At 37.6% G+C, this 21,513-nt stretch overlaps 1 protein-coding gene across 1 annotated transcript; it reads left to right on the top strand.

Annotated features, from left to right (window-relative positions):
* Nucleotides 1-720: 720 nt before the first annotated feature.
* On the top strand, nucleotides 721-19,911 carry plcb2 (phospholipase C beta 2). Its single transcript, XM_014471448.2, has 32 exons — nucleotides 721-846; nucleotides 1,011-1,088; nucleotides 1,830-1,898; nucleotides 2,816-2,956; nucleotides 3,685-3,764; nucleotides 3,884-3,937; nucleotides 4,019-4,094; nucleotides 4,226-4,326; nucleotides 4,481-4,641; nucleotides 4,724-4,870; nucleotides 5,048-5,205; nucleotides 6,379-6,461; nucleotides 6,612-6,696; nucleotides 6,934-7,168; nucleotides 7,262-7,347; nucleotides 7,414-7,510; nucleotides 7,613-7,697; nucleotides 7,811-7,935; nucleotides 8,127-8,278; nucleotides 8,598-8,762; nucleotides 8,839-8,938; nucleotides 9,022-9,126; nucleotides 9,986-10,050; nucleotides 10,163-10,253; nucleotides 10,320-10,751; nucleotides 10,936-11,119; nucleotides 11,540-11,681; nucleotides 13,983-14,047; nucleotides 14,486-14,539; nucleotides 14,723-14,780; nucleotides 16,182-16,265; nucleotides 18,689-19,911. Exons 1-32 carry the CDS (start codon nucleotides 763-765, stop codon nucleotides 18,857-18,859), a joined length of 3,813 nt encoding a protein of 1,270 aa, XP_014326934.1. The 5' UTR covers nucleotides 721-762; the 3' UTR covers nucleotides 18,860-19,911.
* Nucleotides 19,912-21,513: the final 1,602 nt, after the last annotated feature.

Below are 21,513 nucleotides of genomic sequence, written 5' to 3'. Positions count from 1 at the left end.
TAAGCAAATGGAGATAAAAAAAATCTCTGGAACCGTCACTAATGAACTTTCAAATACAAAAATTGAACACATTACTGAGGTTCCAAATTGGGATGTGGTAATATCCACTAAACCTATTGGACTTTTGCTCAAGCTGTCCCATCTCCTAGCTGAGCTGGTGGTAAAACCATAGTTTTTATGTTGTCCTTGAAGATTCCTCATAACTAGTGGAATCTAGTTATGAGATTCCTCATAACCTGATTATGAGGAATCTCATAATCTAGTTATGAGATTACTAGATTCATAAGTAATCTTATGAATATAAATTCATAAGATTACTTATGAATCTTATGGTTCAGTAATAAACATTTTTGAGTACTATTCTCTCTAGACTGTCCAACTAATTGACCATTATATATTGGATTTTAAAAATCTGGTAACAGTCCAAAATAAAATTATCAACATTGATGTTTTTGCATTAAAAATATACTTTCTGATGTGAACAAATATTATGTTTAATGATTTGTTAACCACATCTTTTTGTTGGAATATAAGTCACTAAATCACAGGATGTTTGGCTTCACCTTTCGCTTTGCTGTGTGTCTTCCCTGACTTAATTTGCAATGCATATTGACTTAGGGTGCGTCCTGACTCTAGTCAGATGGGTTGAACTCCAGCTTAGTGCATCTTTTGGATTCAGATGGAGTGTTAAGATAGTTAGTGGGTATAAGTATGGTGGATATTCAGTTTTTATTTAAGCTTTAGTTGGGCTAGAGGGACAGAATGAATAAGAAAAGATACTTCCTTGACCCTCCAGAGGTCAAAGACTATCTGGTGAAAGGAGAACGGTTTACCAAGTGGTCGGAGGTGAGTGAACATTTTGGTAAGGAAGGAAACTGGCTTTCATCTGAAAATCAGTTCATCACTTAACTCAAAGTCTGATACACCTCAGGTGTACTGCAACAAATGGACTGTTTAAAATCAATACGCATTTAATTTGTGTGAAAGCCAATTCCCTCGTCTCTTTCCAGGACACGACAAAGACTGTTCCCGTCACTATGAAGATGGATCCAAAAGGTTTTTATGTCTACTGGACAAACCAAAGCAAGGTAATCAATTTTTCAGCAACTGAAATGGCAACCAAGATTCAGTCATTAAGCCAGTGAGATTAGTGTTATAGAAAAGGCTATTAGTGCAATCCAAATGACAGCATCTTAAAAAACCTCTCAGCTTAATTACACGGCATTTATTTACTCTTTTTGTATCTGAGCTATAAAGTTGGCAAGCTGTGATTGCAACCAGCTCACAGCTGGATTGCAGTGTTCAGAAAGCTGAGAATTATTTTAAAATGTGACCTTCATGTAGGTGGATTTTGTTGTAGAGCTGATGCATTGGATTGTATTAGACAGAGTATCTGTTCACATTTGAAAGGCAGGTGAGTGAGTCCCAGATTCAGACGGTGAGTAAAATTCATGTGATTGCGAACTGTGAAGGCTGTGGGATAACTCACAGCTCCTTTGGCCTCCTTCCCTCTAAGGCAGCTATTGATTAGTGCTGACGTGCTGCTGGACTGTGACCCTCCTTTTTTTTTTTAGATTGTTAGTCTTCCAGTGCTCTGCCCCCCTCATTAAGGTCAACACATTAAGAAAAAAAAACCTGTGAGGCTTTAATATATGGCTCAACAAAATAACAGCATGTTATTGCATATAACTTTAAGAAAGCATAGACAGATAATATTCCTACAGGTGAAGTAAATCCCATAGATTTTGTTGTAGTATCTAAATCTGTGTTTGGCCCAGTGCTGATATGAAGAGTTTGCGGCAAGATATGACTCTGACTCTTGTCCCTAGGAGACAACGTTCCTGGATGTTGCCACAATCAGGGACACAAGGACAGGAAAATATGCAAAACTTCCCAAAGTAAGTATTACTTAATTGCTTTATTAAATTATTTAATAATATGCAGTTTCTTTGGAATTTAGTCAAATAAAAGTTACTTCTTGTATAGGAATCTCTGCATGCATGCAAATATGGTGTTGAGCCCTTGGTTTGCCCATTAGTTTGAGAAACATATTTGCATTGCAAAAAACAGCAGGGGACAAACACACGAGGCTTTCTGCCCAACTCCAGATGAAACACATAGAGGCACTGGTGCACAAAGAGACAGAAGCACACTCTGACTAACTCATGATCCGTGTCCTCTGGGATTGGGCTTGTTTTTCTTCTTCCTTTTTTGAGCGGAAAGCTGCCAGTTAGTTGCAGTTCATGTCTAGTCCTTGAAGGCCCCCACTGAGTTGCAACATGCAGCCGTCCATCGTCATGCCTCACCGAGAGGGAAATGTGTTTCCCCTGAGAGCTGCATAATTTCAGTCAGGGTGCAGATGGAAGTACATCTTCCTATTTGGCCCCCAAGGAGCATTTGGGAAGCTGCTCCAAGGCTGACGTCATTTCTGCATCACTGAGAGAGGAACCAAAGTGATTGATTATGGAGAGGCCTTGGAAGGTCCCACCTAAAACATGGAATTGCTTTTTCCTGTGTGTTGTGTTGTGTGTGAGCCCCTATTGATTGAGTCTCTCTCTTTCTCTCTCTCTCTCTGTGTGTGTGTGTGCTTGTAAGGATTTCAAAGTGACTGTGTGCATGTGTTTGCATATTCTGGTCACCACATTTGTTTGAAAAGGTGAATCTTCCAGATATCCACTGTGTGCAGATTCAAAATGGTCTTTATTTAAATGGGTAAAAAAAAAATCTAACTTGTAATTCAAGCTCAATAACTAACTAACTAACTAAATAAAATTAAGAGCAATCAAATTTCGATGGTACTTTTGTCTTTTCACAGCATCCAAAAGTCCGCAATGTCTTCAACCTGGACTTCCCCGACAGCAACCACCTTGCCAAAACACTGACCATCGTCTCAGGTCCAGACATGGTGAATCTGACCTATCATAACTTCTTTGCCTCAAAAGAAAAAGTGACTCAGGTAAAAATAAATTCCCTGAAATGGCTTAAACACAGACGGAAGCCGTCTGCCATTATGCAATAATCCGCTGCTTCCCCTTTAATAAGGCACTCACAGCTTCCTTTTTAGCTTTCTTAGACTTTGTGGCGCCATCATTTATATTTAATCAGCTGAAATAAAATTACAAATTTTCTTCATTCAAATACATTTACCATAATGCCCTGAACTGCAGCCATGTTCACACCATCTAGTGGTGAAAGTGTGTATTTTTTATAATCCTGCATACACTAATTGCAATGCCTTGCAAAAGTATTCACACCCATTAACAGTTTCACATTTTGTCATGGCACAAACATAAACTTCAATGCATTTCATTGGATCTGTATGACATGCCAACACAAGATTGCAAGTGCTTTACTAGGAAGTAGAAAGCAAATGATCCATGGTTTTCATTATATATATATATATATATATATATATATATATATATATATATATATATATATATATATATATATATATATGTACATTTTTTAAAACATTCTTTTATTTTTTACTTTTCTCCAAATGTTTGGTATGCATATTCTCAATGAAATACATGCAGTGGTTTTGTTCTTAATATGATAAAGTGTAAAAATGAAAAAAAAAAAAACATCAACAGACAATGATAGTCTTGCAAAGCACTGTAAATCTCCTCTCTCAATTACTTTGAATATAATTCACCATTCTGTGTATTTTCCTGTTCAAAGAACTGGGCAGATGACATTCTTGCAACAGCATACAATGCTGCAAGAAGTAATGCATGCAGACAGGTTTTCCTGGAGAAAATGTAAGTGAACTTAACGTGACATTGTGTAGATGTAAATAAAAATAGCTACTGCATAAGAATGAGCTTTATCTTTACTTGCACTGGGTATTCCAATCAAAATTTTATGAAATCAATTTCAGATACATCCGCATTTCTCTTCAGACCAACAAGGACGGCAAAATCCCAGTGAAGAAGTATGTTATAGTATAACTGTCTCACACTGTGTGTGTGCATGTGTATAGTCTTGCCTAATATATTGGTCTTGCTTCCCAAAGCATCTACAAAATGTTCCCTGCTGATAAGAAGAGGGTTGAGAGTGCTTTAGCTTCAGCTCACCTCCCAAAAGGAAAGGTTGGAAACCAAAAAATACCTTGTTTTTTATTTTTAAATCCATCCAAGTTTCAGTCTATGCCCAACTCTTTTTTTAGTTTTTTTTTTTTTTTTTTTAACAAAATGTGATATGAAAATCTAATTCGTTTCAGTATGACACCATCAAGCCTGATGTATTCACTGAAGCTGCCTTCAAGACCTTCCTGACAAATCTCTGTCCTAGACCAGAAATCTTTGAGATCTTCACTTCATAGTAGGTCATGTCATTGTTTTTTGAAGAAAAGAGATAAAATTATTCCGGTCTGGTTTTTGGCTTTTCTCAACACCGTCCAGCCTAACAACTGGGAGATAGTGGACTGTGAAAAGGTTGAGCACCATGAGGTTCATTGTTTCACTCTGCACTCCAGCTCCACCAAACCTACCATGACGAAGGAAAATTTCACTAAGTTCCTGAATGAAAAGCAACGGGACTCTCGGTTCAATGAGGAACTGTTTCCACGTCTACGGCAAGACCAGATCAAGGCCTTGATTGACAAGTATGAACCCTGCATCACCAACTCCAACAGAGGTAAAAACTCACAGAAGATCAACTTCTTGCTTCATTGATACTTTTGAATTTTTGCTGTAATGGTTTTTCTATCAACCTGCAGGTCTGATCTCTCCAGAAGGTTTTCTGTTCTTCCTGATGGGTTCAGAGACATCAGTAGTCATGCAGGACAAGCTGGCCAAGTGTCAGGATATGACCCAACCAGTACCCCACTACTTCATCAAGTCCTCCCACAACACATACCTGACAGGTCAAACACTGACCTCACTTCAGCCCTAAAATCATTGGAGCAAATCTTTAATTCTACTATTTGGTCCTTGTATTTTTTCCATTAACAGATATCCTCCCCCAAGTTCCATTTGCAAGTGAATTTCCAAGTGAATGCAGTTGCACACTTTAACATATGTTTTTTCCTCTCCCTGCTTAGCTGGTCAGTTCTCTGGCGTATCGTCTCCAGAGATGTACCGTCAGTGCCTGCTGTCTGGATGCAGATGTCTGGAGTTGGACTGCTGGAAAGGAAAGCCTCCTGATGAAGAGCCCATCATCACCCATGGCTTCACCATGTGCACTGAGATCCTTTTCAAGGTAGTTTCAGATGTTGTTGGCAATATTTGGGGGATGGACAGTATTTGCACAAAACAACATGAATTCTCAAAAATGTGCAACAAAAGCAATATTCTCTTAAAACACATAAGAAGTGTTAAGTCATTAATTCATGCTGACTCGCTTGTTTAAAATAAGCTAAACGGCAGAAAGCTTTTCAGAGTTCACAGTAAAAGACAAACACATAGAGGAAGGCAGGCATTATCCTCTTACACCCAACACTTCCTTTTAAGGACAGCTGCAGGGACTGAGGGGCCCAAGCGTGGCTTGGTTTAGTTTATTTAAGTTTGAGAGTGGTGCTCAGCATTGAAACAACTTCAGCATTCATTGTGTTTTTGAAGATTTTGAGACAGTTGTTAGACAAACCGAGGTTCATACTATTTGGAAATAGCATGAGGCTTCTAACACTGACTTTATGCTTTTACATAAATCAAGACCAATACATAATACAACCTTTTAAATCAGGTAACTTCGTGCATGACTGGCAGGATTTAAAGTGTACTAGCCGGGAATGCAGCTAGATTAGGAGATGATTTGCATCCTGGTGCTCTACAAAATATACAGCTTGCCTTTTAGAGCTGACAGGTTACTTTTGAAGACTGGGTTAAAACCTGTGAGAGCCAGAGAAATCTGCAAGTTCTGGTGGCTTAACCTTTGATGGTTAATTCCCCAAAGTTGCAAACTGGTACTTCCATGGAGATAATAAATATATTTTAGAGACATAATAATAAGTTCTGCAACCTGCACAGTGATTTTGAGATATGAACCTTAAAAATACTTAGAAATACATAGAAAGGGACAAATAATCACAAACAGATAGCCAGGAATTTTTGCAGTGTGAATTTAAGGACCAGGGAAATAATCTGTAACTTATTGGAAAGTAACTTTTCCATTTTTCTGAATTAACCCATAAATTCCAAGAAGGTTGCTTGGGTAAGTTATACTACAAAATGAGAAAAAGTAAGCTTAATGCTGAAGGAATTAAGCTTACTTTAAATTAGACATTCTGGAAATCACCAGAAAGTAGCCAATAAATTCTAGATAGATTCTGGGAAAGCAAAGAGTAAGTTCAATAAAGGTGTTGTGTCAAACAACAACACTTCTGATGAATATATACATAGATCAATACTTATTTGTACTTTGTGTCATCCACAGGATGTGATAGAGGCCATTGCTGAGAGTGCATTCAAGACCTCAAAATATCCTGTCGTTCTCTCATTCGAGAACCACGTTGACTCGTAATCCTCCTTTAAGAACTTTTTTTATTGTTTACATTATCTAATAATTTGCCTTTCTTTAAAAAATACAGATATTTATAGAACATAATAACAACATACAGTATTTGGACCTTATATTCAGATTTGTGTGTTTTTCTGGTTTGTTTTTAGGGTTAAACAGCAGGAGAAAATGGCGAACTACTGCAAAACCCTGTTTGGTGACGCTCTGCTGTCAGAGCCTCTGGAAAAATACCCTGTAAGCTTTATCTCAAATAGTAGATCAAGTTGTGATCTATTCTATAAGAAATTGTTAAACAAATCCTCTTTGATACATTAGATGCAAAAATGTGTTTTCGTACAGAAACTCTGTGTAATTGACAAAAAAATAATAATCAGTGTAATCTGTGTAATTATCTCGAAAAAGACAAATATTTTAATATTTCAACTTGAAAAGTTTACTTGAAGTTGTTTACTCCCTATGTCTTGTATCAAGCTGAAGCCAGGCCAGCAGATCCCAAGCCCGTCTGAACTCATGGGCAAGATCCTCATCAAGAACAAGAAGGGCAGCCACGAGAAACCAGCCCAGGTTAAAAAAAACAGTGCAGTCGCCACAGACCAGACTGCTGCTGCCGTCACCGATGAGACTGCTGCAGCCGAACCCACCCAGGATCCAAACGCCTCCACCCAGGATGCAAGCAACCCAGCAGCTCCCACCCAGGAAAATCAAGGTCCACTCTAAAAATCCAGTGTAACAAAATACTGAAATACAGTCCAGGTTCATATGTTTACAATGTATTGATATTATAATTGTGTGTTTGAAGCTGAGGGAGAAGCTGCTACAGAAGACAATGAGGAGCAAGAAGATACAGAAGAACAGGATGAGGAGAAAATGAAGACATCAGATGAGGTACATTACTACATTTCTCCTTGAAGGGTCCAAACATCAGTTAACTTCCTGTCAACTCCCCAACAGGGCACGGCTGGCCAGGAAGTGACTTCGTATGAGGCGATGTCATCCATAGTCAACTACATCCAGCCCAACAAATTCATCTCTTTTGAAAATGCCAAAAGTATAACATCAGCTCATATGACATAAATGCATTTTTTTTCAGTTCTTTCAAAGATGCAAAGGTCAGACTTTCTTTTCTCCTGCTATTTTCTTTTTTCTTCAGAGAAAAACAAGAGCTATGTCATCTCATCTTTTGTGGAAACCAAAGGCGAGGCAATGATTTCCAAGACTGCTGTTGAATTTGTCGAGTATCCTTAAAAAGAACTCCTGCACTTAAAAAAATCTGAAAAAAAAGCAGGTTAATAAAGAAAAGAACGAATTAAGAAACTTGAAAATGTACTTCCTAAACCTTATTTTATAGATACAACAAGAGACAGATGAGCAGAATTTATCCCAAAGGAACAAGAATGGATTCTTCCAACTACAGCCCTCAGCCTTTTTGGAACGTAGGCTGTCAAATGGTGGCCCTCAACTATCAAACAATGGGTAGATTTAAATAGTTTTTTACGTTACTGATAAACTCACAGATTTTCATTTGTTCACCACTGGAGGTCAGTAGTGTACCTCTTTGAGCTACACTGACCTCTGCTGTTATCTACATCCCCAGTGCGGCTCACTGTTGCTCCTGAAACTGAAGCGAGGTGGCGTAATTGGGTCTTGCTTCTGTGTATTTTCAGATTTCCCCATGCAGCTGAACTTGGCCTTATTCGAATTCAATGGCAGAACAGGTTACCTCCTCAAACACGATGTGATGCGCCGCAGCGACAAAAAGTTTGACCCTTTCTGTGACAGGATTGACACAGTAGTGGCAAGCACATTAACCATAAAGGCGGGTTCAAAACTTCTTATTATATTTCTCTTTATGCATTGCCGGGTTGTTTTTGCGTACTCTAATTTGAGCACCAAATTAGCCTCTGTAGTTCTGGGAAGAGGGCTCGTGTTTTGTTTGGTTTCAGAGTACAATATCTGCTTCCAGCTGTGACGGAATATTGTTTTCCTGGTATTTTATCAGACCCTGCATGACAGAAAACCTCACCTCTTCTTATATCGGCTCGCTCATCAGCATGCATGGGCACAGCATCAATCATCAATCCCATAATTCAGATTGTACCTGTGTTTTATCGAATCTCATGCACCTGTCTCAACAGATCTATTCAGGGCAGTTTCTTTGTGAAAAGAGTGTGAAAACCGGGGTTGAAGTGGAAGTGATTGGGTTGCCAGGAGACCCCAAGAAGAAATATCGCACCAAGTGGTCTACCACGCCCAATGCCATTAACCCGGTGTGGAATGAGGAGCCATTTGTTTTTGAGAAGGTAGGAACAGTAAGATGGCTCCAAAGAGTAAAACATGCAGCTCAGCTCTCAGACTGAATATGTGTGTTATTTATAGATCTTGCTTCCAGAAATGGCTTCTTTAAGAATTGTTGTTCATGAAGAGAATGGGAAATTTGTGGGACACAGAATAATCCCCATCGATGCCATCCAGTCAGGTCAGTGATCAGCTGAGGCTGCTCTTAGTTCAAAAGGGGTTGCTGTGTTTTTTAAAATCACAATTTTTATTTGTGCCCTGCAGGCTTCCATCACATCTGCCTGCGCAGTGAGAGCAACATGCCTCTCACTCTGCCTGCTCTCTTTGTGTACATAGAGGTCAAGGACTACATCCCCGCTGCCTTTGCAGGTGCTTGGCTTTTTGTTCTGTTTCCAAATTAGAATGTTAAAATCTGCTATCAAGGGGGAAACACAATAGAGAATGCTGCATGTCTGTAATATCATAGAAAATGTTTTTCTTTTAATAATTCATTAGGCCTGTACATTTTTTATATTCAGAGTAATATATCTGAAGCTTACATTTTGTAGTAATTTTGATGATCATAGCTTCTAAAAAAATTAAACACAAAACGTTTTTCTAAAAAAAAATATAAATACAGAATGAAGTTGTTATAGGAATGTTGTGGTCCATACAATTATAGGAAATATTACTAGCAGACAATCTCTAACACTCAGGTCATTGTTAAAGGTGAAAATAAATTTTGAATTTTATTTGGAAATCAGAATCCCAGAGTCTGGAAGAAGTGCTCAGGTTCAGTGCAAAGTTTCTATCATCAGTAATGACTTGGGAAGACTTGTTAGAGACTTGAAAAGCTGTGAAAATGCTGATTTCATTTACCAGTAGTCCTAGGAGCTGGCAAACACATGCTAAAAATACCAACACCCACTTCAATCACCATAATTAATTACCAATCTTAGCACCATAGAGAATCAAAAGGGTTATATGGAAAGTGGAATATTTCCTTAGCCCCTCCACAAAGACACAAGCTGATCATTTCCATGCCACCTTGTGATGATGCAGGAACTTTTGCAAAAGAATCTCTAGCAACGCATGTAATGCATATAACAATACGCTAACAATTCTATAGCAAAGCCTCTTTTTTAACTGTATAATGTTCCACTTTTTAAACATTTTGATTATATTTGTATTCACTGGCATATGGCATATCCCAGTGAATAATAACATTAGTGCTTCACTCCTTCCCCAGATTTCACAGAAGACTTATTTAACCCAACAAAGGGTGCAGACAAGACCCCAAAGACCCCTAAAACGGTAAGATGTTCTTATTTGATTTACTATGAAAACATCTAACAGCAGTGATTCTGTTCCTGGAAGATGACAACCTCTGCTGGGTTGTTCCTGTTCTGCTTTCTAACCCCTGCAGTCATCATCCGACTACATCTCTCCCTATGAGTTGCCTCTTGTGGATCAACCCCCTGCAGGAAAGGCAAAGGAAAATGAGGCCCCTGCTGAAGGTAATAACCTCTGATTTTGATCTTTCTATGATCACTTTCTGATTTATGATTCTTTCACCTTTTCAGAAAAGGCTGCATCCGAACCTAAACCAAACACCAATGAAAGTACCAGTCAGTCTCAGTCTCCTTCTGAAACCGGTGCAGAAGAAACTAAAGAACAGCTGGAGCAGTCTCAAACCCCTGATGCCGCTCCTGCTAAAGATGATGAGCCAGATGCAGGAAATCTTGAATCTCAATCTCCTCCTGAAGCTCCTGCACCCACTGAGGAGGTTGAAGCTGAGAAAGAAGTGGACCCGAAGTCAGAGGCAGCGTATGAAGCCAAAGAGGAACAAGGCACCGATCCTGATGCAAACCCTAAGAATGACGATAAAGAAGATTCTGAGGCATCTGCACCAGGAGAAGACGCTCCTGCAGAGGACGCATCTGTGTCCCTGTCCAGCTTGCCATCAGAATCGGCAGGATCAAGTGACTCATCTCAGTCGCCCGCTGGTAGTGAAGGTAACAATAAAGTGTTTCATGTACTGCATCAGTCACATGTTCCCTCATCTTACCACGCAGTTAATAAAGCTTTCGGAAAGACAAAATATAAATCAATCTTGAAAGTATTTTGTTGTTTACATTTTATTATGCTCTGAAAAGATGGAAGATTCCTGCAACTTTTCGCTGTCTCGTTCTGCTGCAGAGCCTTACACTGTGACTATTGAGCAACTCACACAACACAAGAACTATCTGAAGGTCATCAAGCGTCAGGAAAAAGAGATGAAAGACGCTGAAAAGAAATATCAGAAGAAAGCAGAAGATCTGATCCAGAAATACTCTGACTCTTTCAAGGCTATCAAGAAGAAGGGTTCACTGAAGAAGAAAGAGTATGTGGATTTTTTTTTTCAAATGAAAAACAGTAGAATGTTTGACAAAAGCAAGTGTTGATGATGCCTATGTGTTCAGGGATCGATTGGTTCACTAATTTGTGTTGTCCAGGCACCAAAACTGTTCTCCTTTCTGCAAAGCAGTGCTGAATATTGAAGCATATTTGCACTGACCCACTATGGAAATTGTTGCTGTTGTTATTTTTTTCTCAAAGTCATTAGCAAGATTATTTTTGGAGGTATGCATAATGTTCTGCAACTAACATCCTTTCCTAGCCGAATATTAAATGATGCATAATATCACCAAATGAGTTTTGCCCGCAGTACTTTTTACGCACAAAGAATCAGCCTTGGCAAGCTGATGCCGCTCTTATTAACTCTTTCTTCACAGATGTGCTTTGCTTTGTTGTGTTCCACCAGGGGAGGAGACAACTCTTCTGACAACAGTGTGAAGAAAGAACGTGTTCAGGAGCAGAAGGACAAAATGCAGACTGAGCTACAAGCTCTGTGGACGGAACAGTGTGATCAGACGAAGAAAAAGAAAGAGCAGTGTGCTACTGAGGCAAGTCAAAGACAGTTCATACCATCCTCTGCAAAAGTAGTCATGTATTTTATCATTATTTATTATTTATTTGGAATGGAAAATAACAAAGCAATGTATAATTATGAGGTGGAAAAGGATGCATCATTTTTTTAATCATTTTTCTCAATTTTGGCAATTATCCACTACGTGTTGTTAGTCCATAACACACAATCGCAATAAAATACATTGAGATTTGTGATTGTAATGTGAAAAATTCTGAAACAGTTCAAGGGTGTGAAAACTTTACTAAGGGACTGTAGTTTGAGAATTCCATTTGAAATGAGGCAAACAGTGTCAGTCTGTGGCACATGCAAGCTTTGAAAGTCTTTTTTTTGTTGTTGTCGTTTTATCTTCTGCTTCTACAAGAGCATGCGCAGGCAGCAGGGGGATTTCTGTAAGCCAAGATGGACAACAAGCTTTTATTTATATGGCATCAGAAAGGCTTTGGAAGTGCTTTTAAGGTGACTCACCCTGTACCAAACCGAGCACTCTGAGACAGTGGTTTTAAAAACAGAAGCACACTCTAGCAAGTGACAAACATGAGGACTCATGAGATGTAAACACAGAGTGGAATAAAGAAGACATTAGTACTAGAAGACCAACCAGAAAATCTCAATACAGGCTCAGCAGTTAGTAGATAAAGATAGCTACTCCACTGTGAACACATCAAAAGTTTCCAATGTTGTCATGAATAAATAAATAGCAAAAATAGGGTATTGATATATATATATAGTTATATCACATTTCCATGCTAGAAAAAAAAAACTTGCTAAAATGGCAGCAGCTCTTAAAGTTATTAATAATAATAATATGTAGTGTATTGACACTATGCAACAATTTGATGCCCTCTTTATTGATTTCTTGAGGTACTGGACTCATGAACCATTTATTGCTAATGCATAGCTTAGTGTTTGAAAAGTATTTGATTGACAGAACACAACTTCTAAATACCTCAAAGTCAGTAAAGGTGTACCTCAAGGTTTAGTACCAGCACCATTTCATTTTATTCTCTTTTTTAATATTAATATTGTCAAAGTTTTATCTTTATGCTGATGACACCTAGAAATATTTGCAATCCCCACCGAATGACCGGAACTCACCCAGTTATGGTTTTAACACAGTTTATCAAAGTCATGATCTGAAACTTTAAAGAAATACAATGTGTTTTTCAAACTCTATGCGTATAATGCAATTCTCCCTCAATCGTTGTTTCAAAAGATTCAAAATAGATTTTGTGTCATGCTACAGACACTTGAGTAATTTAGCTGATGATTCTTTCTCTTTTACCCCACATGCTTATCAACTGGTCAAAAGGCCACAATCAAAGCAAGGTTTTCATTTCAGAATAAAACTTGTCTTTCATTCGAATTCAAAAAGATTGATTGCTACAACCTTTCTATGAGTCATGGACATTTTGGATCTGGATGCTTCATTTCAGTGTCTGTGTGCTTTTAGCTCTGTAACACGCTGTTTTGAAGCTAATTAGGGTAAAATTAGTAAAATTAGAGGTACTACTGTGACCTCATTAACCCTTCCTTGTTCATTATATCAGTGGATGGTGATTGAAAGCAAAAATGAGCAATCTCCTTTTAAAGAAATAATTACATATCATCCTGAAATGAATTATTAAATGGAAGATATTCTGAGCTTCTTCCAGCATTTCTTTGAATACATTCAAACTGAAGTCAGCCTGACATAGCCATGCAAAGTAATATTACTTTATTGTTCTGCTTTGTGCTTCTTTATTTGTCCCTACAAGCGTGAAGCGGTCCATTAGCCATTTTACACCATAGTCATAAGTGGTTATTTTTGCTCTATTAGATTATATCAAGACATTTGAACCAATTATTCTGTTTTTCTATTATTATAAGGAGAATCTTAAAATTAGACTCTGAAAAAAAAACGGAATATGTTTCTATTAAAGCTCCTCTCATATCTAACAACCACTCATTCATTTCTCCACCATCTTTATTTAACTTGGTGTGAATTCGTCTCCGGCCTGCAGCAGCTAATTTTACCTCTCTTTGTTGTGTTTCTGGGATCATGAGAAAAGGTGTTAAAAAAAACTTTTGTTATGCATCAGGCTAAGGTTCTCTTTCCAAATCGTCAGTCTACTTAAGGGCACAGTGGCTCAGTCAGATGATATTATAACTCTGTTCAAGCTCATTTTCATAAATCACCAATTTAAACATCAGAACTTTGTTATTTAAAGCCACTTATGTCTAATTTAGGCCTACATACTGACAAAGACTGTACCACTTCTTTGTTCTGCTGCAACAGAGACTTGCTAAGCTTTTGGAGATGGCCATGGAGAGACACACCGTTGAGCTGAAGACCCTGGAGAGGTACGGTCACACATGCAAAACAACTGTGACATGATGCACACATCAAGAAGGCTTTGCTGAGTCTCTTTGAGTCTAATCCTTTTCCCGAGGCTTCAGTGTGACTTTGACTGTGTGTGCATGTGTCATCTGAGGTGAAAAACTTGACATTTGGCAAAGAGAATACATCGGATGCTGAATGAATCACCTCAGCAGGCGGGTCTTCCAATGTCCTTGGCTGGCTTAGGGTGTTAGGTGTGTGTTGTCCAAAGTCCCCAGTGGGCAGATGGTTAGTTCAGGACAGTTATAATCCAACAGGTGTTTAAACAACAGCGGGGAAGCAAAAGCAACTATGATAAGGTCACACCAGAAACACTCAGACCTGCAACTCTTTCTTAAAGATTGATTGTTCAGAAAGTTACTTTTTTACATTCTTTATTATCTTTTTCTTTTTATCCATAGTGAAACCAAAGAAAAAAAGAAAGCTCTGAAATGTTCCTCCACAGAGAAGTCAAAGTAAGTCCATGGTCTTAATTGCTTTTTCTTTTTCTTCATAGTTTATTCATTTTGGCATGTGAAAATGAAAAGAAATGAGAAACTTAAGCAATAAAAAACAACCCAATCCTAGGAACTGGATTATGTAAAATGCAGTTTCTTTTTTATTGCGAAGGTAATCTAATTTATTTTATCCTCATTTAGGCTGAAAAGGGCCATGAGCACTGAGATGCTGGATGAGACCAGTCAGTCTGATTCTGCTGTAAGTAATCAGCTGTGTAATAATTTTACTGTAAATACATTGTAATATGTATACTAATCTGCCAATATATTAGGTACATCATGCTAGTACTGCATTTGACAGCCTTTTACCTTCATAAATGACCTTGTTTCGTTGTGGAATATATTCAACAAGGTGTTAAATATACCATGTTAAATATATACATGGACCAAAATTCGTATAAATTTTGGTCCATGTTGACATGATGATTTTACATAGTTGATGCAGATTTTCTTGACTGCACATCCATGATGTAAATCCCAAAGATGCTCCATTCTGAGGCAGTTGTGGTTACAAATGCTTAATCTGTACTAAATGCCCAAAGAGGGCAAAGAAAACAAGCGTCACAGCATTACACCACCATCGCTGTACTTTTTCTAATTTGCCCAATTTGGGACAAACCTTTTGGTTTACTATACCTTCAGTAAGGTTGAAGCACTCCAGTCCAAGACCTTATTTGATGTCTGGACTATTAAACATCTAAAATAACTATTTTGTGCTCATTTATATTGGTGCATTGAACAGATTATTATTTTCAAATTTGTGACTATGAAGCGCTTGCATATTTGAATCAAACATGGAAGAAATTTTACCCTAGGCATGTTAAAGCAAACATGTTCACATCCCGAACACCCACATGTTGCTTTCAGGAACACATGCATGCATTTCTGACCCGTAAGTACTCCCACACATGAAAGAATCTGTGTATCTTGTCAACCCACAGTAAGATTTTATTCTCTAGCACACTGACAGACTCTTTTCACCTTTGAATAAAGTGCAGCAGACCCCAACCATAGGCCAGGCTTGCCCATTACTCAGAAGCTGCTCACAGGGAACGAGTTAATGCATGTGTGGTCGATGAGTCACTCAGCTCTACTCTTGTTCCTCTATCAGCTCACCAGGATTTAGATCTGATGCAGAGGTTAATGACCAGGTCATTTTACTGGGCGCTGCAACAATTGACTCAATCTGCAATGCAAAAGAATACCCTCGCTCACACTCCCACACCTTCTGGTCGCATTGCAGTTAAAGCTGATCAACATAATCAGGATTTATCCATTAATTACCACGACTATTTACATCGCTATCGCTTGTCTAATCAGCAGTGGCACAGTATTGAGTGCTGGAGTGCAAGGGCTGAGCAATCTTACTGAGCAGGACCAAACCGGCGACTTAACTGTATCGATCCTCTCTCTCAGGTTGCATCCCATGGGGATGTGTACATACACTCTCAGGAAGAAACATGAGCAGATAAACTACTTACAGACGAAACAACTAATCCGTATATCCCTCACACTACATACACAAACATACTCAAACCTGTTCATGCAGAGTGAAAACCACAAATCAATGGAAGCTGTTTTGTGCTTTGCTGTGTTACAGTCTGCAGACTTCAGTCCACAACAAGAGGCTCTGATGAAGAAACAAGCTGCTACCCTGGAGGAAGTCAAGGGAATGACTAATCAGGTACACACACTGACATCAAGAGGCTTAGGATTTTTCACAGAACAATGAAACTGAACTAGGGATGACTACTTCCTTTCAGAAAAGTATTCATGCCTCATTAAGTTTTTTCGCATTTTATCATGCTGCAAGCACAAGCTTCTGTCTTATTAGAATTTTATGTTCTAGAACAACACCTATAATATGAATTGGAAAGAAGAGACTAAAGAAAGAAACTGAAGAACAGACTGAAATTTCTGTCCATTCTTACTGAGAAAATACTCCAAACTCAGTCGCATTGGATAGATACTGTCAGTGGACGTCAACTGACTATTCTTGTGACAGGTTTCGTGTTAAGTTTAGGTTTGGACTGACAGGGTATTATAAATATACTATGATGTAATCTCTGGTTGTATGTTTTGGGTTGCTCACCTGGGAAAAGAACCTTCACTCCAGTCTCAAATCTTGAGTTAAATTTGAATTATTTTAATGACTTAATGATATGCCATAATGAATCTTTTACACAGAATATACATTATGACGTTTTTAATGTTGGACTTATATTTGTAAACTGTCCTGACTATTTCTAAGCTTGTTAGCACTGATTTAACTCAGGCTGTGTCTTGGCATTATTTAGTTTTCATTTCGAACTTGACATTTTTTACAGTGTTGTAGCCCTGGGGTTAAAAAAACAACAACTTGTACTACCTTTGATTTTATGATGAATACCTCAGATTTTTATTTTATTTTATTTAGACCTCACAATAATTTCTTATTTTGTGTTGATAAAAATCCTCATTAAATGAACACATAGAAATATTCAAGAGGTATGAATACTTTTACAATACTTTTAGGTGACTTCGGAAGGAAATTGTCTGCAATTTTTATTTAGGGGCATCAGTATATAGGGACCCCGCACATGTGCAACCCTACTACTTAGATATATATTTCTTAAAAAACAAATAATTAATGTAGCTCACTGCATTTCATTATTTACTAAAGTTCACCCACAGTTTTAAACACCTACCATAAATTGTGTGCTTTTACCTATGGATCCCAATGGTTCCTTAATAGATCCCTAAAATGAGTAATCTCTATTTAGTGCTTCCAGTGAATGTGTCAGTGTGACACATCCAGAATAAGTGACAAAATAGAAACAGCTGAACAAGCTCCCACAGCTGCAAATGATGTCAAACCTCTTCTTGTTGCAATGGTTCCCTTTGAATCGTAGGAATTTTGGCAGCTAATGTTGAGAAAAGAGGTGCAAGATTTTTTAGACATTGACGTGTAAAGGCCAGATGGATGGTGGGTCTCAACAATAGTATTAGCCTACAAATGTAAATTCTGATGTTATGAGAAGTGGTGGGTGGAAGTGAAAGTGCAAATAAACAAAAACAGGAATGGGGAGGACTCAATGAGCGTTTATCCTTTCATTACAGCTGGTTTATTTTTCATTTTAATGGACTCAAAATTCTTTTTAAAATCAGTTCCTGACACATTTTTATTACCATTATCAATGCTAAAAAATCAAATAGGAAAAGTACAAACAAAAATCCCTCCCCAAAATTCTTTAAAATGTAATTTTTAGTGCAGACAAAATGACCAAACCTAATTTATTTGTACTCAGAGTGGGCATGTCAAATCAGGTTCACATGATTAGAAAACATTGTCAAAAACTGATCAGGACCCACAGGAAAAAAGGACTGTAGCAACTTGAGTCTGACATGGGACTTAAAAATGTCTCAGAAGACTTTGAGACATTCCACTGCAGAGAGAATAGCCGATATGTCCAAGTCTCCAATAACTCTGAAATGTCATTGCAGAACCCACAGCAAATGTTTGCTTCTGTTTATATGGAAATGCATCCCTCTAAAAATAAGTAATAAATGAATCTTAAATTTAATGGGTGATATGCAAAGAGCAAAAACAAGCAGGTAAAAATAAAATTTGCCAGAGTGAATATTGTTAAAGGCCAAGACTTTTGCAATATTGTTGTTTGGACAGATAACCTTGAAGTGTGATTATCTGGACATCATAACATTAACAGAGCATTATGCCAACTGTGAAGCACAGAGTTGGAAGTGTCATGCTTGATTTTCTACAGCAGGGTCAGGTCAGCTCACCCACATACGAATCCCATGTATCAGAGACTGCTTGAGGAAAATGTGAAAACGCCTGTCAAAAAAAACAACTTATCTGCTAAATAAAGGACAGTCTGGATGATTTTTTTTTGTTTAAATAATTGATTTAAAACATCCACGTTGGCTCCTCTCAGGCCAACTTTAGTCCCCCGGTTTAAATTTACACTAACTGAAGAGGCAAAGATAATTTGTTTCTGCAGGTATTATTTAATCAGTTCAGAAATGTTTAGCACAGCCTCATGTCAAGGTCCAGAACTATTCTTTCAATGCTATTTGATAATCACTGTTTGGTGAATGTGTTTGCAGCTAATCCAGGAGGCTCTGAAAGAGCATGCTCAGAAGATGAGGTCCCTGTCTGCAGAGGTGAGGAATGCTGTCAACGTCTGCGTTGGGGCACACTTCCCAGAATACGTTGATGAAGGCGGAGACAAAACACCTTCGTGTGAGAGCTTCTATGGAAATGTCTTTGTAGGATAGATGTACTTTGCGACCATTCATCTCTCTTCTTTTTGCCACTTATGTTATCAGTCTGTTATATAACCTAAAACTGGACCATTGCTATAAAGTAGACAAGGATTGTTAGCCAAGCTCAGAGTGAATTTAAGATATTAGATGTGATATTTGTAGCAGGAGTATCTTTTAGGAAGTTAAGAGCCAGGAATGTCCTCTTGTCTGTATTTTATGCCAGAGGTAGAAGGTTTTGATTTTTTTTCTTTCTTGTAACTTACAGTGAAAGATCTGCTTCAATAAAAAAATCAAAAGGGCTGCAGTTTCAGTCTCCTTTGACACGGAAATGTAGCATTTAAAGTAGTTTAGAACTGTCTTCAGGTTGAGTGCCTCCCTTTGTCATTGTTGATTTTACATGTGTGAAAAATCTCACTGGACTGATTGACAGATGGCGTATTGTCAACTGTAGGACTAAAGCTGATTCAATATTGATTGTATATCATTAGGTCATTTTTGCTCTAATTCGGCTGTTGGTTCTACCTCTCCTAGGTTTAAATTGAACTTTACCCTGCATATTTTACAATTGTGGTTTGCGACAGAGCTTTGTAATAATTTATGCTTACTAATTAGAAAAGAAAGTTTATGAAAAAGTGTAAAATGCTATCAGGAAAAAGGTCTTTATCCATTTTAAATGAAAACGTTTCAATATTTATCTTACCATGCACTAGGAGTTTTTTTCAATTTGTTTGTTTGAGGATTTAAGTATTTGAAGAACTTGTAAGTAAAACGAAATATTTGGCACCTGACTAAAAAAAAATAATTTATTGGTTAGACCACCTACTAATTGATGTACAATGTTGTAAATCCCTTTATTTTATTGGAGCTAAGGCAGCATGTGCTTCTTTTTATGCAAATGTGACAAAGTTAAACAGAAATTAATTCATCATTTTTAAAGCAACATTTGCATCAATGGCACAAATAAGATCAATTTCTGTTTTCTGAACGCTTCCTGATTTACTTTTCAATGACTCTGGGTGATTATATAATTGCAATAAATGTTACTTTTCCTGCTCTCTGAATTAATAAACATACATTTTCACTCAATGCATTTTTTTGGCTTTATTTGCATATATTAATTTTAGAAAAATATACACAGTGTACTAATTATCAAAACTAGCAGGTTCAACTCTGGTTTGGATATAACCAGAATGAAATTTTAGATAACACAGACGACAGTAATGAGGTACTGCCAGACACATCCAGAATACAGATCACTGAAAAAATCCTTACATCAGTGTTGCATGCTACATAATAATGTCCAAATCTAGCTCAAAACGGGGGAATATTTTTTTTATCATACCAGAAAAAACATAAACTATTACAATGAAAAATGTTTAGCTGTTCAGATTTTACTTTTTATAGATTTATCTTTGAGTAAAATTAAATTGTTATCCCTCAGTATTAAGGTTTGTGTATAACAGTATTATTATACAGTATTGGCATTTTCCTGAAAATCTAAGGTGTACTTCAGTGTCAGCTTTGTCACTCTGTGCACCTATACACACACGCCCACACACACCCACACACACACCCACACACACACACACACACACACACACACACACACACACACATACTGGTTTTGGTGGATTAGAGGGACACTTTTTTCAAACCAGTTTTTTGCAACACTAAACAGTCACCCCTTTCCACTTGTGCTAGGAAGACCTACTAAGTTGTCAAAAATCTTGTTTGAGTTACACAACATAGATCTCACTTGAAAATTTAGATACACACATCAGAACTCAAAATACAAGAACCTGACCCAATGCTGTATTAAAAGGACATACGATAATGAGGTGCTTGGCTCCGCCCATGACACCAACAGTAATTGTCAGGGCCAACTTTATTTATCAGGACCACGGCATACACAAACATGAAATGTATTTGTATTAAGTCCAAACATGGAAATATGGAATATAACTACGCAGAAAGTGGACTGCATTTACAGCACCTTCTGCTCTAAGAACTAGAGCAACAATTCTATTTGTGAACATAAAGGAAAATCTGTGAATGCCAAAATTAAATGAATTACAGGTCTATTGTTAAATCAAAAAGATAAAACAAATTGTGTGAACAAGATGAACTTACTCATAGTATCAGTAGAAATACTGGATTAATTTATTGAAAGTACTTTCAATGTTACACCCTGATTTCTCACAAAATCTCTTATGTTTTGGATATCACAACTAGCTAGAGCAGGATCCTCAGCCTTTTTGCATTGCTGGCATTCTATCATAGTGGCCAGTTGTCCTTTCTTGATGTGTTCACCAAAGTGCCTCATGACCGCAGCAACCTCTACGGGAGACCATGGATGTTTTTTTGCTCTCCTAGCACTTTCCAGAGATGCTAGAAAAAAGACAAATAATTCATTATTAAAAACCAACTCCAATTGTTAATTTTTCTTTGTTATAAATTATGTAATGCCTGTTTATTCCCCTTTTCAAATGAGCATTCATAAAGAACTTACATTAGTGGGACAAGCTACAGAAATGAGCATGTAGGTTGCACCGATGAAAATTAATTTCTGCAAATGCCAAACAGCTTATACTGCTGTTAACTCTTGGTATGGTTGCTTGGTATGTATGACTGATTATTTGACTGAATTCTGGAAAAACAAATATTTT

The sequence above is a fragment of the Xiphophorus maculatus genome, chromosome 19 (assembly GCF_002775205.1).
Source record: "Xiphophorus maculatus strain JP 163 A chromosome 19, X_maculatus-5.0-male, whole genome shotgun sequence".
In the NCBI taxonomy this organism is placed as follows: domain Eukaryota; kingdom Metazoa; phylum Chordata; class Actinopteri; order Cyprinodontiformes; family Poeciliidae; genus Xiphophorus; species Xiphophorus maculatus.
Note: the sequence above shows the minus strand (reverse complement) of the source record. Positions and strands in the feature narration are given on the sequence as shown.